This window comes from Rhododendron vialii, chromosome 1a, assembly GCF_030253575.1.
Source record: "Rhododendron vialii isolate Sample 1 chromosome 1a, ASM3025357v1".
Lineage (NCBI taxonomy): Eukaryota > Viridiplantae > Streptophyta > Magnoliopsida > Ericales > Ericaceae > Rhododendron > Rhododendron vialii.
The window spans coordinates 45,508,393-45,531,802 of record NC_080557.1 but is presented as its reverse complement, the minus strand read 5'-3'; the positions used below and the strand labels follow the sequence as shown (position 1 = coordinate 45,531,802).

General features: G+C 38.5%; 2 protein-coding genes across 4 annotated transcripts; both read left to right on the top strand.

Moving 5' to 3' along the window:
- Nucleotides 1-301: 301 nt before the first annotated feature.
- Nucleotides 302-15,622, top strand: LOC131320626 (CLIP-associated protein-like). 3 transcript variants are annotated; one of them, XM_058351388.1, is made up of 21 exons: nt 302-777; nt 2,925-3,080; nt 3,193-3,255; nt 3,623-3,691; nt 3,910-4,075; nt 4,472-4,633; nt 5,906-6,003; nt 6,434-6,508; nt 6,587-6,655; nt 6,740-6,825; nt 6,907-7,024; nt 7,492-7,590; nt 7,711-8,065; nt 8,241-9,964; nt 10,121-10,222; nt 11,459-11,563; nt 11,793-11,864; nt 11,945-12,013; nt 12,135-12,203; nt 12,897-12,998; nt 15,083-15,622. In XM_058351388.1, the coding sequence occupies exons 1-21, from the start codon at nt 445-447 to the stop codon at nt 15,242-15,244; spliced, it is 4,254 nt and encodes a 1,417-aa protein (XP_058207371.1). In that variant the 5' UTR covers nt 302-444; the 3' UTR covers nt 15,245-15,622. The 3 variants fall into 3 exon arrangements, with proteins under 3 accessions (XP_058207371.1, XP_058207378.1, XP_058207362.1); XM_058351395.1 differs by having other exon boundaries at nt 303-777; nt 7,711-7,879; nt 11,790-11,864; XM_058351379.1 differs by having other exon boundaries at nt 303-777; nt 11,790-11,864.
- Nucleotides 15,623-17,211: 1,589 nt separating this feature from the next.
- LOC131320617 (two-component response regulator 24-like) lies at nt 17,212-19,483 on the top strand. The gene is made up of 3 exons (XM_058351368.1): nt 17,212-17,406; nt 18,144-18,384; nt 19,133-19,483. Exons 1-3 carry the CDS (start codon nt 17,273-17,275, stop codon nt 19,307-19,309), a joined length of 552 nt encoding a protein of 183 aa, XP_058207351.1. The 5' UTR covers nt 17,212-17,272; the 3' UTR covers nt 19,310-19,483.
- The last annotated feature ends 3,927 nt before the right edge of the window (nt 19,484-23,410 follow it).

The following is a 23,410-nucleotide window of genomic DNA, read 5'->3' as shown; positions in this document are numbered from 1 at the left end:
ATTTTTTTTCACCGTATTAAAGACCTCAATGAGATCTGTCAAACAAGATCCATATTGCATATTTTTAAATTTCAATAAACCTATCATTTTTGAACTTGAAATTGTCTTCTTAAAAAATAAGTACTTATTTAGCGTTGCGGAACGGGGCCTACGAGGGTCGGGCCGGACTACGAGATAACCGCCCCACTTTTATTTTTATTTTTATTATTCCACTGTCAACCGACTGTACTGCGTTCAGCTTACGTCTAATTAATGGTAAATTTGGAAACTCATCCATCCGTCAATTTCGGACAAAAGGCAAATTCCCTCCCAATTCTCTCTCTCTCTCTCTCTCTCTACCACAGTCACTGACTCACTGTCCACTGCTACTCCCACCAACGCCTTTACAAATTCCTCCAGATCCAAACCTCCGAACCCCGCAATTCACCTCAACTCCATTCATCAATGGAGGCGGCGCTGGAGGCGGCCCGAGCCAAGGACGCCAAGGAGAGAATGGCCGGCGTTGAACATCTCCACCAACTCCTGGAAGCTTCCAGAAAACCCCTCTCCTCGTCGGAGGTCACCTCGCTCGTCGACTGCTGCTTGGATCTCTTGAAAGACAACAACTTTAGGGTCTCCCAGGGCGCCTTACAGTGCCTCGCCTCCGCCGCCGTTCTTTCCCGCGATCACTTCAAGCTTCACTTCGATGCCCTAGTTCCTCCCACCGTTGAGCGGTTAGGCGATGGGAAACAGCCCGTTCGCGATGCCGCTAGGCACCTTTTGCTCACTCTCATGGAGGTACGCACCTTAAAGCCACACGATACGCGAGCTTGAAAGCGTCTTTTGAAATTAGAATTCACAAGAGCAAGGATTGAGATCGTGAGTGCGCAGAGCGAGGATTATCGCCGCGAGCGAGGATTGGGAGCGGTAGGGGAGGGCCTAATGAAGTATTATGCGACTAAGAACACACCTACTCTAATTACCCTTGATTTATGAGGCTTCGTTTAAGTAGATGTGGATTTCGAAGGTTGGAACTTGATGATGTTACATATGAAAGGTGATATTTGTTTGGGAAAATGACGGCTAAGGACGTGTTTGATAATTAATACCTTCTAAGGACATTTTCAGCATTAACGAATGTTCTTAGCATGTCCTTGGCGGGTATTAATTATCAAAACACGTCCTAAGCCGTCATTTTCCCTATTTGTTTTGCCAATACAGTTGTAAAAATACTAGGAAAAAGAAGAAGATTATCACATATATTTTCAATCAACCTATACCTGTTCAATTATTACCGCGGACAATCTTCTGCGTACTTGTCCATTTTGAAAAGGGAAGCAATATCACAGGTAATAGAAACAAATAACTGTTGGTGGGGCATGTTTTCGATGGTTTTTTGGTGTTTTCGATGTTGGGCGGGTAAACTTATATAATTTTTAAGTTTTTGAAACGAAAACTACTAGAATCTATTAAAACTTTGAAATGTTGGTAGGACAGTCGCCTGGGTCCATCAGCCACTTGGTCCGTCCTTGACGTTATAAGGCTTTGTTTGCGTTGATGAGGATTTCATATGGAGGAACGTTAATGTTTAGTTTGAACAGCATATTAGAGGTATACAAGTAAGTAGGGATAGTCGTTGTCTGTTTTTGGCAGTGGTTCATGCATCTACTACAGGCATTACTTAGAAAAGTTAAAGCTGTTTTACATTCTTTGCAGGAATGAGAATGTGTATCCTATTTGAAGGATTTCTATGAGTTCACTTAGGCACTTATCAATGAAGTTTTTCCCCCTCTATATTTTACTTTTTATTGTGTTTCCACGGTTTGCTGTTTTGAAAACTCCATTTGTTCTGCATTCAGTGCATTGCATTGTATTCAACTAAAGAATCTCTGTCGAATTAATCTGCTGAACTTTACTTTTCTAGGCAATTCCTCTACATTGAATTGACTTTATTGATTTTCCCTAGACATTGGCTAATTTGTATGCTTTTATTTTTCAAGCAGTAGACTCTTTTTGCATTTGAAGTACTGTTTGTCTGGTTGAGTATTTGTTTGCATGTTTAGCCGACGTTTCATGTTTGTCTTTTGTGTTTTATGGCCTATTCTTACCGGAACTAGAAAACACTCAGCATTCAATTTTGAAACCACATAACATCTTTAGTCCGCTCTAAGACGTGCAATTAGACGAAGTTAAACAATTTTTTGGATTGTTTTGGGGGGGATGTTGATGAATTCTAACTAACGATCCCGATTCTCTGTCTTTATCCAGAAGCCTAGGGCCCCTGATTAGAATATTTTATTTTTGCTTTTGTGGGACCATGCCTGAAATCTTTAAACATTGGGGAATCCTGAAGTTAAAACACTTTTTTGCATTTTTTATTTTCCTTCTATGCAACACCTTTTATGTGGGCTTGTTGCCCACACACCTTTACAACTTGATGTTCTGAATTCCTACGCACCCTCACAACTTGAAGTTTTGAATTGCTACTTGTCTTGTGATGAATTAAGTATTTCTTTTAGTGGTGAAGTTGTACGCATTTGTCGAATACAGGGATCTTAGAGTTCTCTCCAGTGAAAGGTGTAACTTTAACAGCCTTTCTGGATTTGTTGAATCAAGTCCAATCTCCCCCAACAGCCACCACCACCTTCACCTACACCCACAGCACCACAAACACTGGTTAGTTAGATTTGTGGACTAGCTACAAGGACATTGCAGGTTAGGCATTCTCCAGATAATATATTTCGCAATTTGTTCTTCCATTTCAATATTTTATCTGTGATGCACGTTGAACTGTCAGACTACGATTCTGCGTCACCAACATTTCTTTTGCTCTTGGCATCGGTCGCATTACCCTGATGCTAAATTATAATTATTTCTTTGTTAGTTGACGTGTGGAAGAGTTGGGAAAACGGACTATAAGAGTAATTTATGGTTCTTTGTGGCAGGTTTCATCACCAACGATCATTGTTGAGAGAGCAGGGACTTACGCTTGGACTCACAGAAGCTGGAGAGTACGGGAAGAGTATGCACGAACCGTCACATCAGCAATTGGTCTTTTTGCATCCACTGAGCTCCCACTTCAACGTGCTATTCTTCCTCCAGTATGGCCATTTTTACCTTTTGATTGGGATATAGATACATGCACTTTTGATGTTTAGTTATTCAGCAGGAAAAGAGAACTATGAACTCACTTTTTTCCTTTTGGATTATCAGATTCTGCAGATGTTGAATGATTCTAATCATGGTGTGCGAGAAGCAGCAATATCATGTATTGAGGTTTGCAAGATCCATGCTGAAATAGATTTATGTTGTTCCATTTAGATCCACTGGACCTGAATGTGTTCCACTTGGGGTCAAGAAAAATAATCTGGCTGATGATAGATTAAAAAAGTACAACAGAAGGTGGGGTCAAGAAGTCTACTGATGAAAAAGGCACTAAAAAAGCAAAGAAAGATATGCCTCTAATTAAGAATCGCGCACTTCCCTCTGATACCTGGAAATAATAAATGACAAAATCCCTTTAATGGGAGGAAAAGTCGTTATCGGATAGGAGAAATCACCTCTTTCTTCTTCAGATGTTCTACTTTGGTTACATTATGTAATTCATCCTCTCATGTTAATCTGACTCTTGTTTCTTTTTCAGGAGATGTATACTCAAGTTGGGCCTCAGTTCGGTGATGAACTCCAGCGTCATCATCTCTCTACGTCAGTTGTGAGTATAATGGAAGAAATTGTATTTTACCCTGCTATCGCCTTCCTAAACTTACGAGTGCCTAAAAGGCTAAAACTTCCACGAACTGAGTTTTTTTTTTATTGTTTAATTCTGTTTCATATTTAGATGATCTATATAGTTTACTACAAAAACTTGAGCCTTGTTCTGTTAATATCATCACTCAACTGTTCTTTTCTAAATATGGTGTTAAACTGCAGTTAAAAGATATTAATGCCAGGCTAGAGAGGATTGAACCAAAAGTTCACTCTTCAGATGGACTTGCGAGTAGTTACACTGCTGTTGAGATTAAACCTGCCGGCCTAAATCCTAAAAGGAGTAGCTCAAAGGCCAAGAGTTCCACACGTGAGGTGTCTCTCTTTGGAGGTTTGTATGTTTATCCATAGCTTTGTAGATATTTTCATGGTAGTTTGAAGCACACATGTTCAAAAGATTTTTCCCAGCATTACCTTATTACTTGGAATTGGACATTAATTGCTGATTCCATGGCAACCCATGGTGATTTTGATAGATTTAACTTTGTTTGGCTGGAGATTTATGTAGTCATTTCCCAGATGCATGAATTGCAAGATCTTGGTTATGTTTGTCGGATCGTATGACTAACAGCTGGAGTTGAATGATGCTTGGATTATTACATAAATTGGTGTTACATGAATTATTAAGTACCTCTCTATTGAAAAAAGTTTGGTGTATAATGAAGTGATGATTGGTGGTGCTGGACAGTACTCGGGTTCACTTTGGCTCGTTCCATGTCATGCGCAGGCGATAGTGATATCACTGAAAAACCAGTTGACCCTGTTAAAGTTTACTCTGAGAAAGAGCTTATAAGGGAAGTTGAAAAAATTGCTTCAACTCTTGTACCTGACAAGGATTGGTCTCTCCGCATTGGAGCCATGCAAAGAGTTGAAGGTCTTGTTATTGGAGGTTTGTTGCCTTTCTTTTCCTTTTATTTAATTGTTTCAGATTCTGATTATTTCCATGAAAGTATCTGCACATTGCAGCACGCTAAAAGAGAAACTTGCTGTTTGAAATAAGAAATTGAAGCTTTGAGTTCGAAAGTTATGTTTGATTTGCTAGGAAAATGTTTCAATGAAGCATATTATTTTGATGAAACTATGAAAAGCTTTTGGGTTTAGGGTTTTCATAGGTAGCTTGTAGATGACAGGCGTAAAAATTAGGTTGAGTTCAGAATGCTGATTACTGAATTTTAACAAAGATGCTGGAAGTCCCTCTTGAACAGTGCTTTGTGGAGAGATGGAGGAGAGAAGGACGCATCATCACGGCTTCAGCTTTTCAAAGTTCATCACACAGAACGGAGAACACTTAGGTCTGTCAGTCTGTGTGGTTGCAGAGAACTGAACACTTCAATTTTAAATTGAGTAATCTGAAACCTTATAAAATAAAATATGGGTTCTTGAAATTTTGTGCAAGGATTGAACAGGATATAATTATAATAGTGAAACAAGAAATTCTAAATTTTGGAAAGATAGTATTCACAGACTCAATTGTGTTAATTTGTCTGATTTTTGAAGTGAACAGATTACAGAATGAAACAATAATCAGGTCTTCTGCAAGGACCTCTTTTCCTTGTTAATGTTGTTCACATTTTCCGACTGTCGCACATCTATGTATCTATATTCAGTTATACTGTCCCTTTTTCCTCAAAGAAGTTCGTTCTTAGTAGTAGGGAGCTCCTAAAGTGGCGCCGCTCCCACCTTCGGAGCCCACTCCCCTCGAGATGGGAGCTCGCTCAATATGAAAATGGGAGCTTTTGTATGATCTTTGTATAGAAAAATGGGGATTTATCCTTTGGATTTATTAATTGGTTTTTGATGAACTCATATATCTAGCCCAAGTCACGATACCTTGAAAAGAAAACCATACTCTTGTAACACTAGCTCATTTATTACATTTATGGTGGACTTGGCCCATATTTTTACTTCCTAAAATGATTGTACTTTTAAAGTGAATAATACTCTATGCGACATTATTTCCATAATATACATACACGCTACCAACCTTGGGAGCTTCTATATTCCTCTGCTTGCCCCGCTTCTGTTTTGTGCATCTAAGGACTGTCGTTGAATAATTTTCATATTGGTTGATGAAGGGATTCATGGTTCCATTTGTTTCCTATAATATGGCATGGGCTTATAAAGACACTATATCTGTTGCTTTTCTCTTTCATTATGTCAGGTGCAGCTGATTACCCGTGTTTCAGGGGACTTCTGAAACACCTTGTTGGCCCCTTAAGCACACAGTTGTCTGATCGAAGATCTACTATAGTGAAGCAGGTAAGGTTCACCTTCTTGAACTTCCATAATGTTATTGTCAAGGATTCTTCTTTTCTTATTTTTGTTGACAGCTCCAATTTGATTGAAAATATAAGTGGACTGTAAAGCATATCACTTTCGTTGATGCATCACTTTTCTGTTGCTTTGAAATGTAAAGAGTCTCGGGTTCCTAACTCTAGGTCTAGCAACCTTTTTATGTGGTACTGATATAGGATGCAAATTATTAGCTACTTAAAGGGTGTTTGATGCAGCTACAAGGGTGCCATGTCCCACCAGTGTCAGGAACACCACCAACGCTTTTTGGAGACATGTCTAAAAGTGTTATTTTATTTCCAGAACTTCTTAAACAGTGGAGAAGTATTTGCGATTTTATATTTGTTTAATCTCCAAACCGGCAGCTTTCTTAAGTTGTTTTATTCTCTTTTGCCAGGCTTGCCACTTGTTGAACTTCTTATCTAAAGAGCTCTTGGGAGATTTTGAAGCGTGTGCTGAAGTGTTCATTCCGGTAACCATTCTTTTTTGCTTGCTCATTTTGGGTTCTTGATGTGCTCATACATTCTTCTGATTGTGATGTGACCCCCAGATCCTTTTCAAGCTTGTTGTGATAACTGTACTTGTAATTGCAGAGTCTGCTGATAACTGCATTAAAACGGTATGGTTTAACGTGCTACATTTTTTGGTATTTGTGTTATTCATGGATGTCCTTCCTTTGTTTGTAACTTACTTGACTTTATAGATGCTGCGTAATTGCAAAGTTGCCCGTGTTCTTCCGCGTATGGCTGATTCTGCAAAGAATGACCGTAGTTCTATACTTCGTTCAAGGTAGGATTCTGCTTCTTCTATGTAGTACTGCCTGTATGTGTCAATACCTGAGTGAACGTAATGCTACATCCTCTATTGCAGGTGTTGTGAGTATGCCCTCTTGATATTAGAATATTGGGCTGATGAACCTGAAATACAGCGGGCAGCCGATCTCTATGAAGATCTTATTAAGTGTTGTGTTGCAGATGCAATGAGTGAGGTACTTGGTGTTTGAGATTACTTCTTTTTTCCAGTGATGGATGGAGGAAGTGTACAGGGGGGGAAGTGGAGAACATTGGGTGCACCTTGACATATGAGCTGATTTTCTATTGTTTCTGTAGAATTTCGGCTGTAAATTTTGATTGATGGATTAAATTCGCCCCCTGACCTGCTGCTTCTAGGTGACCTGTGCCTTGCCTTGACAAATAGCATCCGGTCAAATTTGACTACACTGGTTCTTAGTTCTTCTAGTGTGGCATATATAGCATTTGCAGTGATCAATCTTTTGCCCAGTTCCCCTTTGCTTGTTTTTTTAGGTGGCTTTTAAGCTAGCAAGATATCATGTTGCTCAGCTTATTTGGCAAATAACATCTGCATGTTCTTCTCTATATGTGCTTTCAAGAACCGTGCCATTGGTCATGTCTTGGGGGTTTACCCAATAAGTACTTGACATGTTAACTTCCACAGGTACGAGCAACTGCAAGAAGTTGCTACAGAATGTTTGCAAAAACTTGGCCAGAGCGTTCCCGGCAGCTGTTGTTGTCCTTTGATCCTGTTATCCAAAGAGTACAGACATTCTTCTCATTCCAATAGCCTATCCTTTACATTCCCCGCCGCCCTGCCAAAAGGAAAATCTCATTGTATCATTGTTAAAATTTGACTAACTATATTTTCATTTTTGTGTAGGTAATTGTTGAAGAGAATGAGAGTATGCACAGAAGACATGCTTCTCCTTCCCTTCGTGACAGAAGTTCACAGATTTCTTTAACCCCACAAACACCCGCCCCTTCAAATCTACCTGGATATGGAACTTCGGCAATAGTTGCAATGGACAAAAGTTCAAGTTTGGCCTCAGGTATGTCTCCCTCTTCTGGGCTACTGTTTTCACAGTCAAAGGCAGTTGGTCAAGGTACAGATCGAAGCCTGGAAAGTGTGATGCAATCGAGCAAACAGAAGGTTACAGCTATTGAAAGCATGCTTAGAGGGTTAGATACATCTGAGAAACGTATTTCAACTCTCCGGTCATCTAGTTTGGATCTAGGTATTGTAATGACTTTCACGAGGAATTGGGGAGGTTCATTGTTTTTGTGGTTAAAACTCTTTCATTGATGTAATGGTGAATAACTGTCTGGATGGGTAAATAGTTGTGACTGGGTGTATTTATCTTCTAAATACTGGTGAATGGCTTATTTTTTCTCCTTTTGCTGCAAGTGCAGGAGTTGACCCTCCATCTTCTCGTGATCCACCATTCCCTCTTGCGGTCCCCGCTTCACATAATCTAACCACCTCTTTTGGGGTTGATGCAACTACATTTGGTATGTCTAAAGGTAACAAACGCAATGGTGGCTTGGGTATGTCTGACATCATCACCCAGATTCAGGCTTCCAAAGATTCAAGTAAATTATTGTACCGCAGTACTGTAGGAGCTGAGCCTCTGTCAGCTCTTTCATCTTACTCAGCTAAGAGAACTCCTGAAAAACTACAAGAAAGAGGTTTCTACGAAGAAAACAGTGATTCTAAGGAGGGTTGGCGCCCATGTAATGATTCAAATTACGGGGAATCACAGAATAGTTATGTTCCCAATTTTCAAAGGCCACTTTTGAAAAAGAATGCTATTGGACGAATGTCCGCTAGCAGGAGGAGGAGTTTTGATGATCGCCAGCTGTTACTGGGGGATATGTCAAGCTTTTTGGTTGCTCCAGCTTCTCTCAACAATACTCTTAGTGAGGGACTCAATCCTAGTTCAGACTGGAATGCTAGAGTTGCTGCATTTAATTATCTCCGTTCTTTGTTGCAGCAAGGTCCAAAAGGCATTCAAGAGGTTACACAAAATTTTGAGAAGGTAATGAAGTTATTTTTCCAGCACTTGGATGATCCCCACCATAAAGTTGCCCAGGCAGCTCTCTCAACACTCTCAGAAATTATTCCTGCTTGCAGAAAGCCATTTGAAAGTTATATGGAGAGGATCTTACCCCATGTTTTCTCACGTTTAATTGATCCAAAAGAATTAGTGAGGCAACCTTGCTCAACAACGCTGGAAATTGTCGGCAAAACTTATGGCATAGATTCTCTTTTACCAGCTTTGCTTCGTTCACTGGATGAACAACGGTCACCAAAGGCAAAATTGGCTGTCATTCAGTTTGCCATAAGTTCCTTTAACAAGCATGCGATGAACTCTGAAGGCTTTGGTAATAGTGGCATTCTAAAGTTATGGCTTGCTAAATTGACACCATTGGCCCATGATAAGAACACAAAACTGAAGGAAGCAGCAGTTTCATGCATTATATCAGTTTACTCCCATTATGACTCGGTAGCAGTCCTAAATTTTATTCTTAGTTTATCGGTTGAAGAACAGAATTCCTTGAGACGTGTCCTTAAACAGTACACTCCTCGTATTGAAGTGGATTTGATGAACTTTATGCAGAACAAGAAAGAGAGACTGCGTCCCAAGTCCTATGATCCTTCTGATGTTGTTGGAACATCTTCTGAAGAAGGATACATTGGAATCTCAAGAAAGAACCAAGCCTTTGGAAGGTATTCTGCTGGTTCAGTTGATAACACTGGTGGCAAGAACTGGAGTTCTGAACAAGAGTCAATGCCGGTCACAGGTTCCATTGGTCAAGTTGCATCTGATGAAACCCAAGTGTACTCATATCGTAGTCCTGGGTATTGTGTCAACATTGAGGTTCTTAGTTCCGAAACCAAGGATCTGAACTGCATAGCTAGTAGTGTGGACTGTGATGTAAAGATTGAGGCTTCTTCCACACCACGTTTGGACATGAATGGATTGGTGAGCTCCGACCACATGGGGGTCACTGCAGGCATTTGGCATGATAATGATGCTCTGCCTGAATTGGACCTTGACCATTCAAAACTTGCCGCTTTGAAGCTTAACTCTGCTCGTGACACAGGTGTGAGCATTCCTCAAATTCTTCACCTGGTGAGTTCATTGTAGTCAGCATTCCCCCTATATTGTTTTAGTCTTATCAATTCTCATATGCTGAATACATTTCTGATGCACTCAGTGTTGCACAAACAACATGCAGATAACACTCTAATGCCCCCTTCTTCTTCTTTTTTGGTACCTACTGGATAGATTTGCAATGGGAATGATGGAAACCCAACTGCTAGCAAGCGTGTTGCACTTCAGCAGTTAGTTGAAGCTTCGAAGGAAAATGATCATTCAATTTGGACCAAGGTGTAGATCCTATATTTGTTCATCCTTCTTAACCATTTTTCGGTTCTTGATTCTTCTGAGGTGTTCACTAGTTTCGTACTCCCTCTGTCCCAATTTGTTTGTCCACTTTTAGACTTTTTCATTTTCCAAAATGTTTGTCCATTTGACTTTTGGCTGAATCAAATTCCCTTTTTGCCCTTACTTCTATTTTTTTTTTTAAAATTACCTTTCAAAAAATTTGAAGGGTAAATGTTGGAAAGTTGAAAACTTCTAGGTGTAATTCATCGTGTTCCCTGAAAAAAGTTGGATTTTTCATAATTGGACAAACGAATTGGGACTGAGGGAGTAATCAGCTGTTTCGCAACAGAGAGAGATAAACGTCTAATGTCAACCAGTGATTTCGGTACACTTTCTTTTTGGTCGAATTTCAACTTGAATTCTCACAATGTAACTAAGTAAATATTGATCGAAACCTTGCATGATGAATTTGTGAGGGTAGTTCCCAATGATCTAGCTGTTGAGGTTTATCACACTTGTGCCCTTTTTCCATCTTTTCTATGGATGCCATTCAGTTGGTGTTTATTGGTGTTGAGAATGGCTTCATTTTGCTATGGCACCATGAAGAGCTTGTTGTGACTTAACTTTTTTGGGGCTTTAGGTCATCAGTCTGTTGGGGCATATAACACTTATGATCTGAGATTACTGCCAATCAGGATGAAAAGAGAGAAACGAACTAGTTGTAGATGGATGGATATATTTGAAGTTCATGAAGCACATAAAGGGCTATACAGAGAAAAAGATCCTTGAAGAGCTATATTACATTGATTTGCATTTTTCCAAGACTTATTATCTGAACTCTAGATGTAATCCCTTGTGGTCTCTTAGGTTTTTTTTTATTTAATTTTTTAAAATTTTTTTGTCTTTTTGCATACCCCTTTTTTTGCTTCCACAACCACGTTTTGCTGCTAAAAGATGTTTCGTATCTGTAGCCACTGGTTAATCATTAAAGATGAAATTAATGCCCCCAGTTTGAATATGTTTTGTTGGTTTTCTTCTGCCTGCGGACTCTAGCTTTGGAAATGATCTGCACTCTGACGTTGTTAGATTTCCCCAACAATTTGTTTGATCTATTGTTCTGAATGGAGGAAGTTTGATTTATTTTCCAGTCAATTGGAACAATATTTCTTCATTCTGAGTTGCATATTATGTGCTTCTACATTATTATCATTTGACTTGCAAATTCTGGCCTATTTGCAGTACTTCAATCAGGTTTTGATGGTTGTTCTTGAAGTGTTGGATGACTTGGAATCCTCAATTCGGGAACTTGCTCTTTCGTTGATATTTGAAATGCTAAGGAACCAGGTCTGCTTAATATGTTTCTTCCCCTTGTTTTCAGCTATGCTTCTGCCTGTTCTTGTCTGGTTCATTGAGTCTTTGACTCCCCACCCAGCAACACCTGGCCCATGGCTAAAAACAAGCAAACAAACAGATTTAAAGAACCCGTACATTTATGGCATTACGCAAGTTTCTTTCCCTTAGTTTCATGATTTCATGATATCATCTTATGATGTTTGTGTTTTGTTTCCAGAAGGATGCCATGGAGGACTCTATCGAGATTATAATTGAAAAACTGCTTCATGTTACCAAAGACATCAGACCAAAAGTAATGTTCTTTAGGTTCTCTACTCCATTCATGATTATCACTTTCTTTCCCGTTGTCTCAGGCATCAGTTTCCAATTCAGGTTGCCAATGAAGCAGAGCAGTGTTTGACTCTTGTGCTGTCTCAATATGATCCGTTCAGATGTCTTAGTGTAAGTGGTACTGGAATTTTGCGTTGCTTACTGAAGATCCCAAGATCTTTGAATTTGCTTGGTTTGGATCTTAGTTTCAGTATGTAAGTTTATATAGTGTTCTCATTTTCTGTTATTGCAGGTTATCATCCCTTTGTTGGTGACTGAAGATGAGAAAACTCTTATTACTTGCATAAATTGTTTAACAAAGGTACTTATTCCGTCAGACGTCTATATGTTGGCTTTGGATATTTTGTTTTGGAGATAGTGAGATACCTCCCTCCGTCCCAAAATAAATGTCCGGTCCGCAAAACGATAACTTAAAAATAATACGAATTTTCCAAGAAAAATTCAAAAAAATTTCAACAATTTACTAGAAATTCATGAGTTCTTTTAAGTTATTAAAAAAGTTGAAAATTTTTCCTGTAGAAAACGTATTATTTTTTAAGTCCTTGTTTTGCAGACCGGACATTTTTTTGGGGACGGAGGTAGTATCCTTCAGTTGATATTCAATGTTCAATAAATGGTTTAATTGGTGCTTGGAAATAATTTTGTATACATCAACTCTGCCATTGCTGTGCTTAACCTTGTTATCTCGTAGACAATTTCAAGTTTCAAGCTTCTCTAAGACTTGTGACTCGGCATGGTTTTTCAAGTCTATTCTTTTGTCCATGTTTTTCTTTCTTCTTCTTGAAAGGCAATAATTGTTACTACACAGTCTATTCCTTTTAACTTGGAAAGGAGATTTGAAGATCATTCAGATAACTTTGGCGAACCTTTGGTGCACAGTTGGACAGTGGTTGACTGCTATTTTGTGTTGATCACATACTTCTTGGGTGTCTGACTTTGGAAAGCATTTTTTGTAGACAACAATTTGTTAAGCCTGTATGTTTTCGGTATTCAGCTTGTTGGCAGGTTCTCCCAAGAGGAATTGACGGCCCAGTTATCATCATTTTTGCCTGCACTTTTCGAGGCATTTGGAAACCAAAGTGCTGATGTCCGCAAGGTAAATCAAACTGCTGTAGTACTAATATATTGTCCAACGTGCAACTGGTTGTCTTATTTGTCAGTTCATATCTTGCTTTTTTGGCAATTAGCCATGTCAGGTCCCTTCTTATAATCATGTGTTTCTCAAATTGGAAATGCACCTGTCAATCGCACAGAAATGAAACATCAATTACCTTCCATGCATTGCAATTTTTTATTGATTGATCCCTACCACTGAAGAACCCACTTTTTCAGGAGTTGTTCACTTTTTCTTTTTTTTTAATTAACTTATGCTATAGTTTTGCTTAGGTACTAGATATATTCGTATCAAAGAAACCTGTAACCTTTTTGTGAGATGTATTGACAAAAAGTACTAAAATTGTAATTAGGACTTAAGGCTAATGCTAGGCTGATGCTGTTTTCTACATTTTTGTCTGTAATTTTGTCTAATCATACTTCCATATCCACTAATCTGAGTCTGTTAAATTTAGCACCTCATCATGTTTTCTGGTTCTGGTCCCTAGTATGAATCTGGAATAGATTGCTGAACTTGAGTAGCGTGTTGTTTGTGTTTGTTTCACCTGGCACTTGGTAACATGTGATACTGGAAAAAGGAATTAACCGCACATGCGGTTTTCGGAACTCTCTTAGTGAATTACCCTTATCGACCATGAATGGCCCTGGTATGTGCATGTCCACTAATAATGGGGATGAGAGGAAGGGTGGAGAGAGGAGTGAGAGAGTGGCGCCAAGGAACCCTAGGTTGGGGGTTTATGGGGGGACATTGGATGATATTACGGAGTTTTTCGGTAGTGGGAGCTATGATCCTAAATCTACCCAAAACAATGAAGGTGCAAATGCAAAATATTCTTTTGTGAAGTTTGAATTGTTAGTTTTTTCTACCGTGCCAATTGAATTGTTCGCGAGGCTCCTCGCGAGCTGCTCGAGGCTTGGCTTGGCTCGTTAGTAAGTTGACTCGGGTTGTTTGTAGAAGCTTGGATTGTTTGTAGCGGCTCATTTATAAAAGCTCATTTGGTAAACGAATCAAGTTCGAACACATCGCCACATCGGTACTAGACTAGCCGAGCTCGAGCTAGACTAGTATTGAGCAAGCCGAGCTTGAACATGTCAATGCTTGGCTCAGCTCAGCTCGTTTGCAGCTCGAAGCACCACTCCGGGTGGCAAATGAGATGGATTTAATCTGGTATGGATTCGAGCCGAGCTGACAAAGTTGTTTTGACACCTTAGAGCAAGTCCACCCACGGGGCATTTAGGCTGCCAAAGCTGTTATGGAGTGGTGCTTCACCCATAAGCACCACTTCGGATGACAAATGAGATGGGTTTAAATCTCTTGACTGTCCGTTCATTTGCTTTTAAACTCTTAAAGCTGTGTCGCAGTTCAAGTTTATGTTGCATTCTTGACTCTGGCCATGTTATGTTTCTCTGGGAAAATAATGTATGGCAGCTAGCATGTGCCTGATATGTTTGAGAGCCTCAGTGGAGCATTTATCCAGGTGTTAGCAACTGAGACAGCTCTCTCTAAGAAGAGTGAAATTTCTACTTTACCAGTTCAGGGCCTTCCTGTTATGTTGGCTGTTTTTAAGTTTGGAATTCAGGTCTAGAAGACAAAAATAATGTATGGCAGCTAGCATGTGCCTGATATGTTTGAGAGCCTCAGTGGAGCATTTATCCAGGTGTTAGCAACTGAGACAGCTCTCTCTAAGAAGAGTGAAATTTCTACTTTACCAGTTCAGGGCCTTCCTGTTATGTTGGCTGTTTTTAAGTTTGGAATTCAGGTCTAGAAGACAATAGACCAGTGGTAAATAATGCATCCAGAAATGAGATCTAGAGGTTTTACAATTGAAAAGAAATGGAGTAAAATTATAAATGCCTCTAGTTACGTAGTAAGTTGGATCAATGAAAGGTTGTGATAGAGTGGAAGGCATATTCTAACGAAAATGAAACCAATGATAGGAACTTCCTATTATGCATATGCAGGACATAGCTTATGCCTTAATATTAGCTGATTACTAGTAGATTTAATCCAAGTGTTGGTCGAGTTGGAACGCGTCTTACTTAACATGATTTCCCTGGGTTGGGCAGACTGTTGTCTTCTGTCTTGTGGACATCTACATCATTCTTGGGAAAGCATTCTTGCCACGCTTGGAGGGGCTCAACAGCACACAACTGCGGTTAGTGACTATCTATGCCAACCGGATCTCACAGGCCAGAACAGGTACCGCAATAGATGCTAACCATGTGTAGCCGGTTTTTCTGGGATGGAAAATATTGGTGTTCGGGAGAGTCGAAGCAATAACAATGAATCATCAGTGGTTTTGGGACGGATGGTTGCGGGGTAATTGGTCTGTTCATTCGTTGTTGTCTATTTTGTCTATTTTGCGAAATATGCATTTAAGGGTATGGGTTTTCTTGGTTATTTTTCTGATGTATTTATTTATTCTAGACCTGTTTGGGGTGGAATTGAGAGGGAGAGAGGCGGTAAGCAAATTTTTGAATCTGTGCCGTGTCCATATGAAATCCAAGTTATTGACCTTTGTTGTGTGTAGAGATGAATGGATTCTGGTTTTGGAATACTCCGCAATCCGTGGATGATATTGTATAATCATTTGTTCTGTTTTGTTCCCTGTGGAGACACTGTTTGGGATGCAACATATTTCATACTGAATCAAGTAGGAGTCTCTTTTTAAGCTGTTGATGGTTCAATTTTTTTTGGTATGGATCGATGCTTTCCCAAGTTAGGGTCTCTTCTTCTGAGCTTGTTATGGGGATGAGACATGTTTACCCACGATTATTTTCATGCTATGGAGGAAAAAGAAGGGGGCATCCATGGGACGAGCTCCTCTCCATACCCCTCTAATTCTCTGCTATGATCATCCAAACTGTTCATGTCGTAGAACTTGCAAAGAACATGTACATGGAAAATCAACTTGATTGGATATTAATAGGGGCATGAACAAGTTTCATTTTGTTCTATATGCAAAATACTGTGTCAAGTTTAGGTTATATTTGTTGTTAATTTTACAAAATGAGATGCAACTTTTCATATGTCTATTCATATTCGGTCAAATTGATTTTAAGCAGACGGTTTTTTTTCTTCTTTTTTCTGCTTGTGTTATGAATCGAACGGCTCAAATCCTCTTTGTGATCTTGGTTGAGTTAATAACATGCGTTTGGAGAGGTATTATAGAATTTGTGATGGAGGACGGAGAGGAGCTATCCTGACATGGGAAGTCGGGAACCAAACCTCAAGAATTCTTTGCAAGGTTTAATCTAGATTTTGTATAGCATGCTTACGTGACATTGTTTCACTGTACTAAAAAAATAATACTCCGTTCAATTGTTAACAAGACACTATCACATAGATATGGTGTGCAAAATATAGTACTACAAATTATTGTATTTCTAGACTATTTCATGAATGTAGTGGTGATCCATCAATACATCATCAAAATCCAAATATTAACTATAATGGTTATGTTGTGAATTTTAAAACATTTTCCTTATGTTTTAGCAGAGATTTGTTGATGCGGTTTTTTTATATTGTATCAATTAATTATCAAGATTTGCGGGTTTTTTTATTTTTATTTTTTGTTATTTGGATAGATGTCTAGCTTACTCTTAAGAGGATGATGAAAAGGTACTGCCCAAAAGGCATTAATCACCACACCAAGCACTTGTACTCCTAGCGAAACTCAAACTCTCATCTTCTATGTGGAAGAGGTGAGGAAGTGTCATTGAGTTACAAGCCCGTCGGAGATTTGCGGCCTTTTGAGATACATTATTTATGTAGATCTCTGTTTTGTTTATCACATGGAGAGGATCCCCAATAATTGCAAACTTATCAATAAGTATCTAGGGATGAAATAAAATCATCTAACTAGATATGGCAAAGGGATTACTCTTTCTTTCATCTTTCACTCAGTCAAAAGGCTTCAACTCTTTTACAAATAAATCTGCACATAAAACAATTTAATTGAAGAGATTAATCATGCATTATCAGTCCATTCGTAAAAACACATGACAAGGACACTTCGTTGGGTTTTCGCCAAGGATCCGTTCATAAATGCACAACAAGTACCACATGACACGACATCGTTAGCGATATCTTCTTGTTTGACCGAAGCTGCGCCGTTCTTTCGTTATCCGGTGATACCGTCATTTTTTTTTGTCGTCGTCGAAGCAATCAATATTATTTTCCCAGAGATATGAAATGAATCTGTAGAGCTAGATCACATCCGATCCTGCGTATCTTCTTCCCCCTGTGTGCAGATAATGTGCCATATCCAACCATTAAGAAATGGAAGACTGAAAGGAAAACACCAACAGCTTCCATCTACCTATTTAAACCCTTGTAGATGTCAGGTTATAGCTACAAGAAGTAGTGATACCGAACTTAATTTGAAGAGGTCTGTTAAGTTTCTCTCTCCTGTTTAGCATTGCGATTTTTGTTCTTCGATAGGGTGCTCTAGGAATAGGTTTTTTATTTCTCGTGCAAATACCTCTTAATTTGCAGTTCTAGACCTGCATGACTTAATCGCAAACAAAACCTCTTGAGGTAATAAGAGGTTGTAAGCAGTTGGGCACTTATGTGTCACCCTTGTGCTCTGTTTGGTATTGTTGTTGTTTTGGTTTTTTTGTTCACATTTTCTTGAAATTATATTTTAGAGAGTTTTTTTTTTTTTTTTTCTGAAAACAACTTACGATAGAGAACCCATAATGATAATCTCAATTTTTTGGAAATTGTTTGGCATGGAAATGAAAACTGTGTGTTGTTAAATAGATCTTTTCACTATTTTTGTTTTCCATCGACAACAACGTCGGTTTCTCTCTTTTGGTTGGCTTAAGAATACGAAATAAAACGTTGTATTCGTCAGGAAAAATTCATTTTTCCATGGGTAGAAAGGCTATACGTATGATTTATACATACGCTTGTGTGTGTCTTTTCCTTTTGATTTTCTTTCCTATCGACAAATCCTAGATCCAAACACAACCTTAGTTCTAGTCTCCTGAATATACATGATAAAAATGGCATAACATTTCCTAATTAAAGATACAAGTCTAAACATCTTTCTCTTTGTTTTTAATTTTATTCTTCGTTCTCCATTTCTTGTCTTGTGTTTCTATCTGGATTCATCAATTCCAGGAGGGGGAAAATGGCATCCAAAGCAAATTCAGGAAATCCAGCAACAGAGAAGAGACTCACTGCTCTGGTGGTGGATGGTGGAAGAACTTGTCAAGCTGTAGAGAAGGGACTCCTCAGGCATTATGGCATTGAGACTCAAGTGGTGGACAATGGAAAAGATGCTGTGGATCTTTTTGCTTCTGGCACAAAGTTTGACATTCTGATGATAGATATCTCTCTTCCAGGTCTCAGTGGGCTAGAGGTACTCCAATGATTGTGTTGCACTTTGTGAAATTGCTCACCTCAAAGACTAATTATTGGGTACTCTCAAAGTGTCATATGGTGTGTGAGACAATACTTTCGGTCAATGAGTTACTGCATCACACACACACTATGTGGGTCACCCTTTGCCTCCTGACACATCGACAGAAGGTTGTTGGTGTTGCACTAGTAAAATTTATCGTTGCGTGATTTGTTGATGGCATCACACGAAAAATGCAACATGGCACTACAAAAAAAAAAAAAAAAACCCTTTTCTGGCATTTCAAAAGCGCTGCCATAAGCCAGATAATCCCTGTAAAAACTTAAGGCGGCATTTTTTTTTCAAAAATGCTACATGCACAACGGTTGTGCAAAACATCAAGCACAACCAATCTCCATCCGTCCATTATTGTAATAAATGGTCAAGATTCGTTCAAACTTTTGCTTGGAAGAGTTAAACTTTTCATTGGAAGAGTTTTTTTAAAATCTAGAACGTCTAAACACATCTGAACAGTCAGAATTGATTACACAACACACACAACGGTTGTGTGAGTATCATTTCCGTTTTTCGAAAAGCGTCGCTATACCATGGGTGAATCCATATGCAATTCTTAAACCTTGTAAAAAAATTTATGCTTGGAAACAACAACAAAATCCTATTTTCGACACAACTTAAAGAAAACTATGATTGCCTAATTTAGAACCCTAGAAATCTGAATTTTTTGTTATTTTTTTTTGAATAAAAATAGGCTACGAGGCAGATCCGTGCAATGGGAGTGGATTGCAAGATTGTGGGGCTTGCTGCATATGGCTTGGAAGAAGAGCGAAGGGCATTTCTGGAAGCTGGAGCGGATGAGTTTTTCGAGAAGCCAGTGCCTCACCAGCAACTAGTTCGCATTCTCAGAGACATTAACAATTCAAATTAGCAACAAAACAATTGAGGGAATTTCAGATCAAAATATAAAAACAACTTTTTTATTTTATTTTATTTTCAGCAATGGATTTAGTACTATTATGTGATGTTGTCTGTTACCAGTTTATAGTAGTAATGGTTTGAAATAATCGTCAGCAGTAATAAAATGTTTATTTAGATTCTCTGAGATTCGTTGTCCGAAAACATGTTTTTTTGTCTCAATCATTAGCAGTCTGATCACTCATGATAATCATGTTTTGAAGTTTTATACTCCGTAACTTTATTGTTAGATTAGAGGGGGGGAGAAAAAAATCATTCTAGTGACTAATGATTAGTTCTGATTAGGTTGCAAGAAACAGTAAAGATTTTTTATTTATTAGTAAAAAAAATAAAATAAAGGAGGTTAATTATTTACCCTAGATAATAAACACTTCTTTAATCATCATCACTTGAATTTGGAACAAATTTGAGTTTATTCATTGGATATTCAAAATGGATATGTATCTTATAAAACCATTAAAGACATTAAAACTATACGAATGAAGACGGAGAAAGTAATGACATGATGTTCTAGCATGATTAAGAAAACACTATAGCTTAAGCTGAGCAGTGTGGACCCGGGGTGCTGTAGTGCACTCCTGTGTAGGGTGGCCGACAGCCGTCGATTTCATCAACTAATGGTTCAGATTAAAAACAAACTTTTCCAAAGTTAAATTCTTCCGGGAAAGAGTTTGTTTTTAATCTGAACCGTTAAAAACACTTTTGGACTGCTGTAATGCTGCACTACATCATATCCGAATCCGAATTACATCGTGTCTTGTTCATATCAGAATTACATCATCTCCGAATCCGAGCAGTGTAAGCATTATCCCACTCTGGGTTCGAGTGCTAGAAGTCCCCTCCCTTTCGCTACTATTTAGGGCCCTTGGGGAGAGGGGGGCAACGTGTCGTGTTCGTATCAGAATTCTCTTAATCCTAACTCGCTAACTTGGTGTCGGGTCGGAAATTCCCACCCCTTTACTATTCATGAAATTTGGATTTTTTTGGAAGGCTGAAAAAATGGAGTGAATGTTCCCATTTCGGCCTGTTAGGGCTACAAATGGAAGTCACAACCAAATACTTGATTTCAGTCTATTAGAGCCGGGGCCCCTATTGGTTTCGGAGTCCACAGGCCCAATACAATGTCCCAGCCCAAGGCCCCCAACAGTTCCATATAGAAAAAAAAAAACACAAAAGTGAGGCCTCGTTCTGTTAAGATTTTTATTTTTCAAGTACTCATTTCTCATTTTATGAAACAGATCATTCTCTCATAATACATCACATTCGATTCAAAAAATTAGCACTTATTTTAATTAGAAAAACATGGTTGATTCTCCCAAGACCCCTTAAATTTATTGAAAACTTTGGTGATAATTTTATACGCTAAAATTTCAACATACTCTTACACTAATACTCTTATACTAAGGCTGTAAACGAGTCGAATCGAGTCGAACTTTAGAGGTGTACACGTATCTTCAGGCGTGCAGATGTGGCAAGGGGCGTAGAGTGCCCTTGTTGGCCCATCAACCGGCAAACAATTAAGGGCTCAATTTCGGCTGGGCCCCACTAATTCCCTCACCCATCACTTCAATAAACAATCATATTTAGCACCATAAAATGGGACGTGTTTTTGGTGCTGTTAATATTTTTGTTCAATGAATGAGCCGGAACCAAGGTGATACACGGACAAGTACACAAACACACTCACGTTCATTGCGGAAAGTTCTACAGTGAATGCGAGTGTATTCGCGCATTTGTTTATGGTGCTAACATTTTGCCAAATGAAAGGGCCTGGACCGAGGTGTGTACATATGCACAAATCTCATTCGCGGGTACACTATCATCTGTATGCATTGAAAATTAACAAACATGGGAGATGGGAAGGTGTGAGTTGAGTTGGGAGTCTTTCCTACCTACACTTTCTTTAGGAAAAGAAAATCTCCCATTGTCTTACCCACACTTTCTTTAGGAAAAGAAAATCTCCAATTGTCCTAGCATTTTTTGACTCAGTAAGTAGATCTGGTTTCCCAAATCCGGGAATTGGCTCTTGACTTTGTTTGGCTTTGTGGACGGATTTTTTGGGCTTCTAAACAACATCGGCGACGGCGTTTTTGCAGCGGAGATTGCGACGGATACGAGCTCCAACTAGATGCCATTCAGCTGTCACACCACTCGCCTCCGCGAGCGGATCGAGGGGTTCCAACACCGGAGTTGTATTTTTTGTGGCTTTTATTATCTTTGGATTTCGTTTTCGTTTTTTTAAGTATTTATTTATCGCTTTACGAGACATGTCATTCTCTCACAATACATTACATTTAATTCAAAAAATAAATACTTATTCGAAAACGAAAACATTATGCACGACAATATTTTATGTAAATTCTTAAGACAATTTTATTATTTTATTTATAAAAAAAAAAAACAACAGAAATTATGAGACTTCAAGGGTCCAAGACAGTTGACCGTTTACTGTCATTTCATAACCTATCCAAAAGAAATCCCACTTTTCCACATCGGAATTTCTTTTATAGTGGGAAATCTTGCGATGATTACTTCAAGACAATAAATAAAACTTTAGCTGTTGTTCCTGAGCCACTAATTATGCTCATTAAGTATCCAAATCGCGAATTAATTATCATTTTCGACATTCTTTATTTGGTGGCCACACGAAGGAGTATATTTTTATAATGTGCTCCGGCAAAACTCTTTTTTATCCCAACAGAGAAAGTACAAGGTCAAGGGCAATTACTTTATTAGGTTGTAAAGAACAATAATTCTAACTACCCCAAAATAATAGTATGCAGTACCCCGAAATTATTTCGAAAAGATAAATCAAGTGAATTTGTACCGTTAATTTACCTTTTTCGGATATATTTTTGGTATCCTTAGCATTGCTCTTCAAGTGCTTTACACCAAGACATGTGCAACATACTCTTTCCGTCCCCATTCTTTTGTCCCAACCGGATAAAAAAATTAATTATAACTTTTAATTAATAATACTGTTTATATGTAATATGGATCTTGTTTGATAGATCTCAATGAATTCTTTTAAACGATGTTTTTCAAAATCACATAAAATATTATAAATTGCAAGATATAATCAATTGAAAAGTGGTACGGACTCCTAAAAGAATTAAGACGGAGGGAGTATCATTATAGTGCAATGCTAGGTACAAGTCTACCTATTAGTTTCGTAAGCCCACAAGTCAACACGTTAAGGTACCCTATGAAAGTACCTAAACCCTAAGGTACCCTATAAAAGTATCTAAAATCATAAACCCTATAAAAATGCCTAAACCACTAAAATCATATAATATAAAAAGTTCACACTAAAATCTTATGAAAGTACCTAAACCCTATAGTATCCTACTATGGATTTTTTAAATTGGACTTGACACCTTACAAAACTAATAGGTGGATTTATGAACTTATGAAATTCACTTAATGGACTTAAGATTAATTTTTTATATAGTTAACCATTAATAGTTTAAAACAAAAGTAAAAGAAGACCCGGGCTCTATAGTGCGTGATCCGAATCGTCCATCTTTACTAGTCCTAAAATCTAAAAATTGTGCAAGATGAACGGCTAGAATCGCACACTACAGCCCATAATTTTCGAGTTTACTAATATAATGATAGAGATGATTTTGTAAAGAGAGAGAATCCTCTCCGATCCAACTTTTGGATTGGAACGGACAATCAAAATCTTGATCGTTCAATACTACAATCAATGGTTCCGATTTGTTCTACGCGTAAAGAATTTGAATTCTTCTTGCGAAGAGTTTATAAGCAAATCTTTTTTTTTTTTTGCCAGGGTTTATAAGCAGATCTAAACCATTGAGTTTCTTAATACGCTGCCCAGATTAGGGATGTCTCCTCCCGTCCAAGATTTGGACACCGGAAAGGATCTAGGTAAAATACGAGGGACACATACGTACATATGTACACGAATCTCGTACAATCTGCAAGTGGTAGGTAGTATTTGTACGTGCGTGAACAGAGTAGATTTTTTCCCCCACCCCTTGATAAATACCGTCAAAAAACGATTTCGTCTCTTTGCTCCCAAATTATTCGT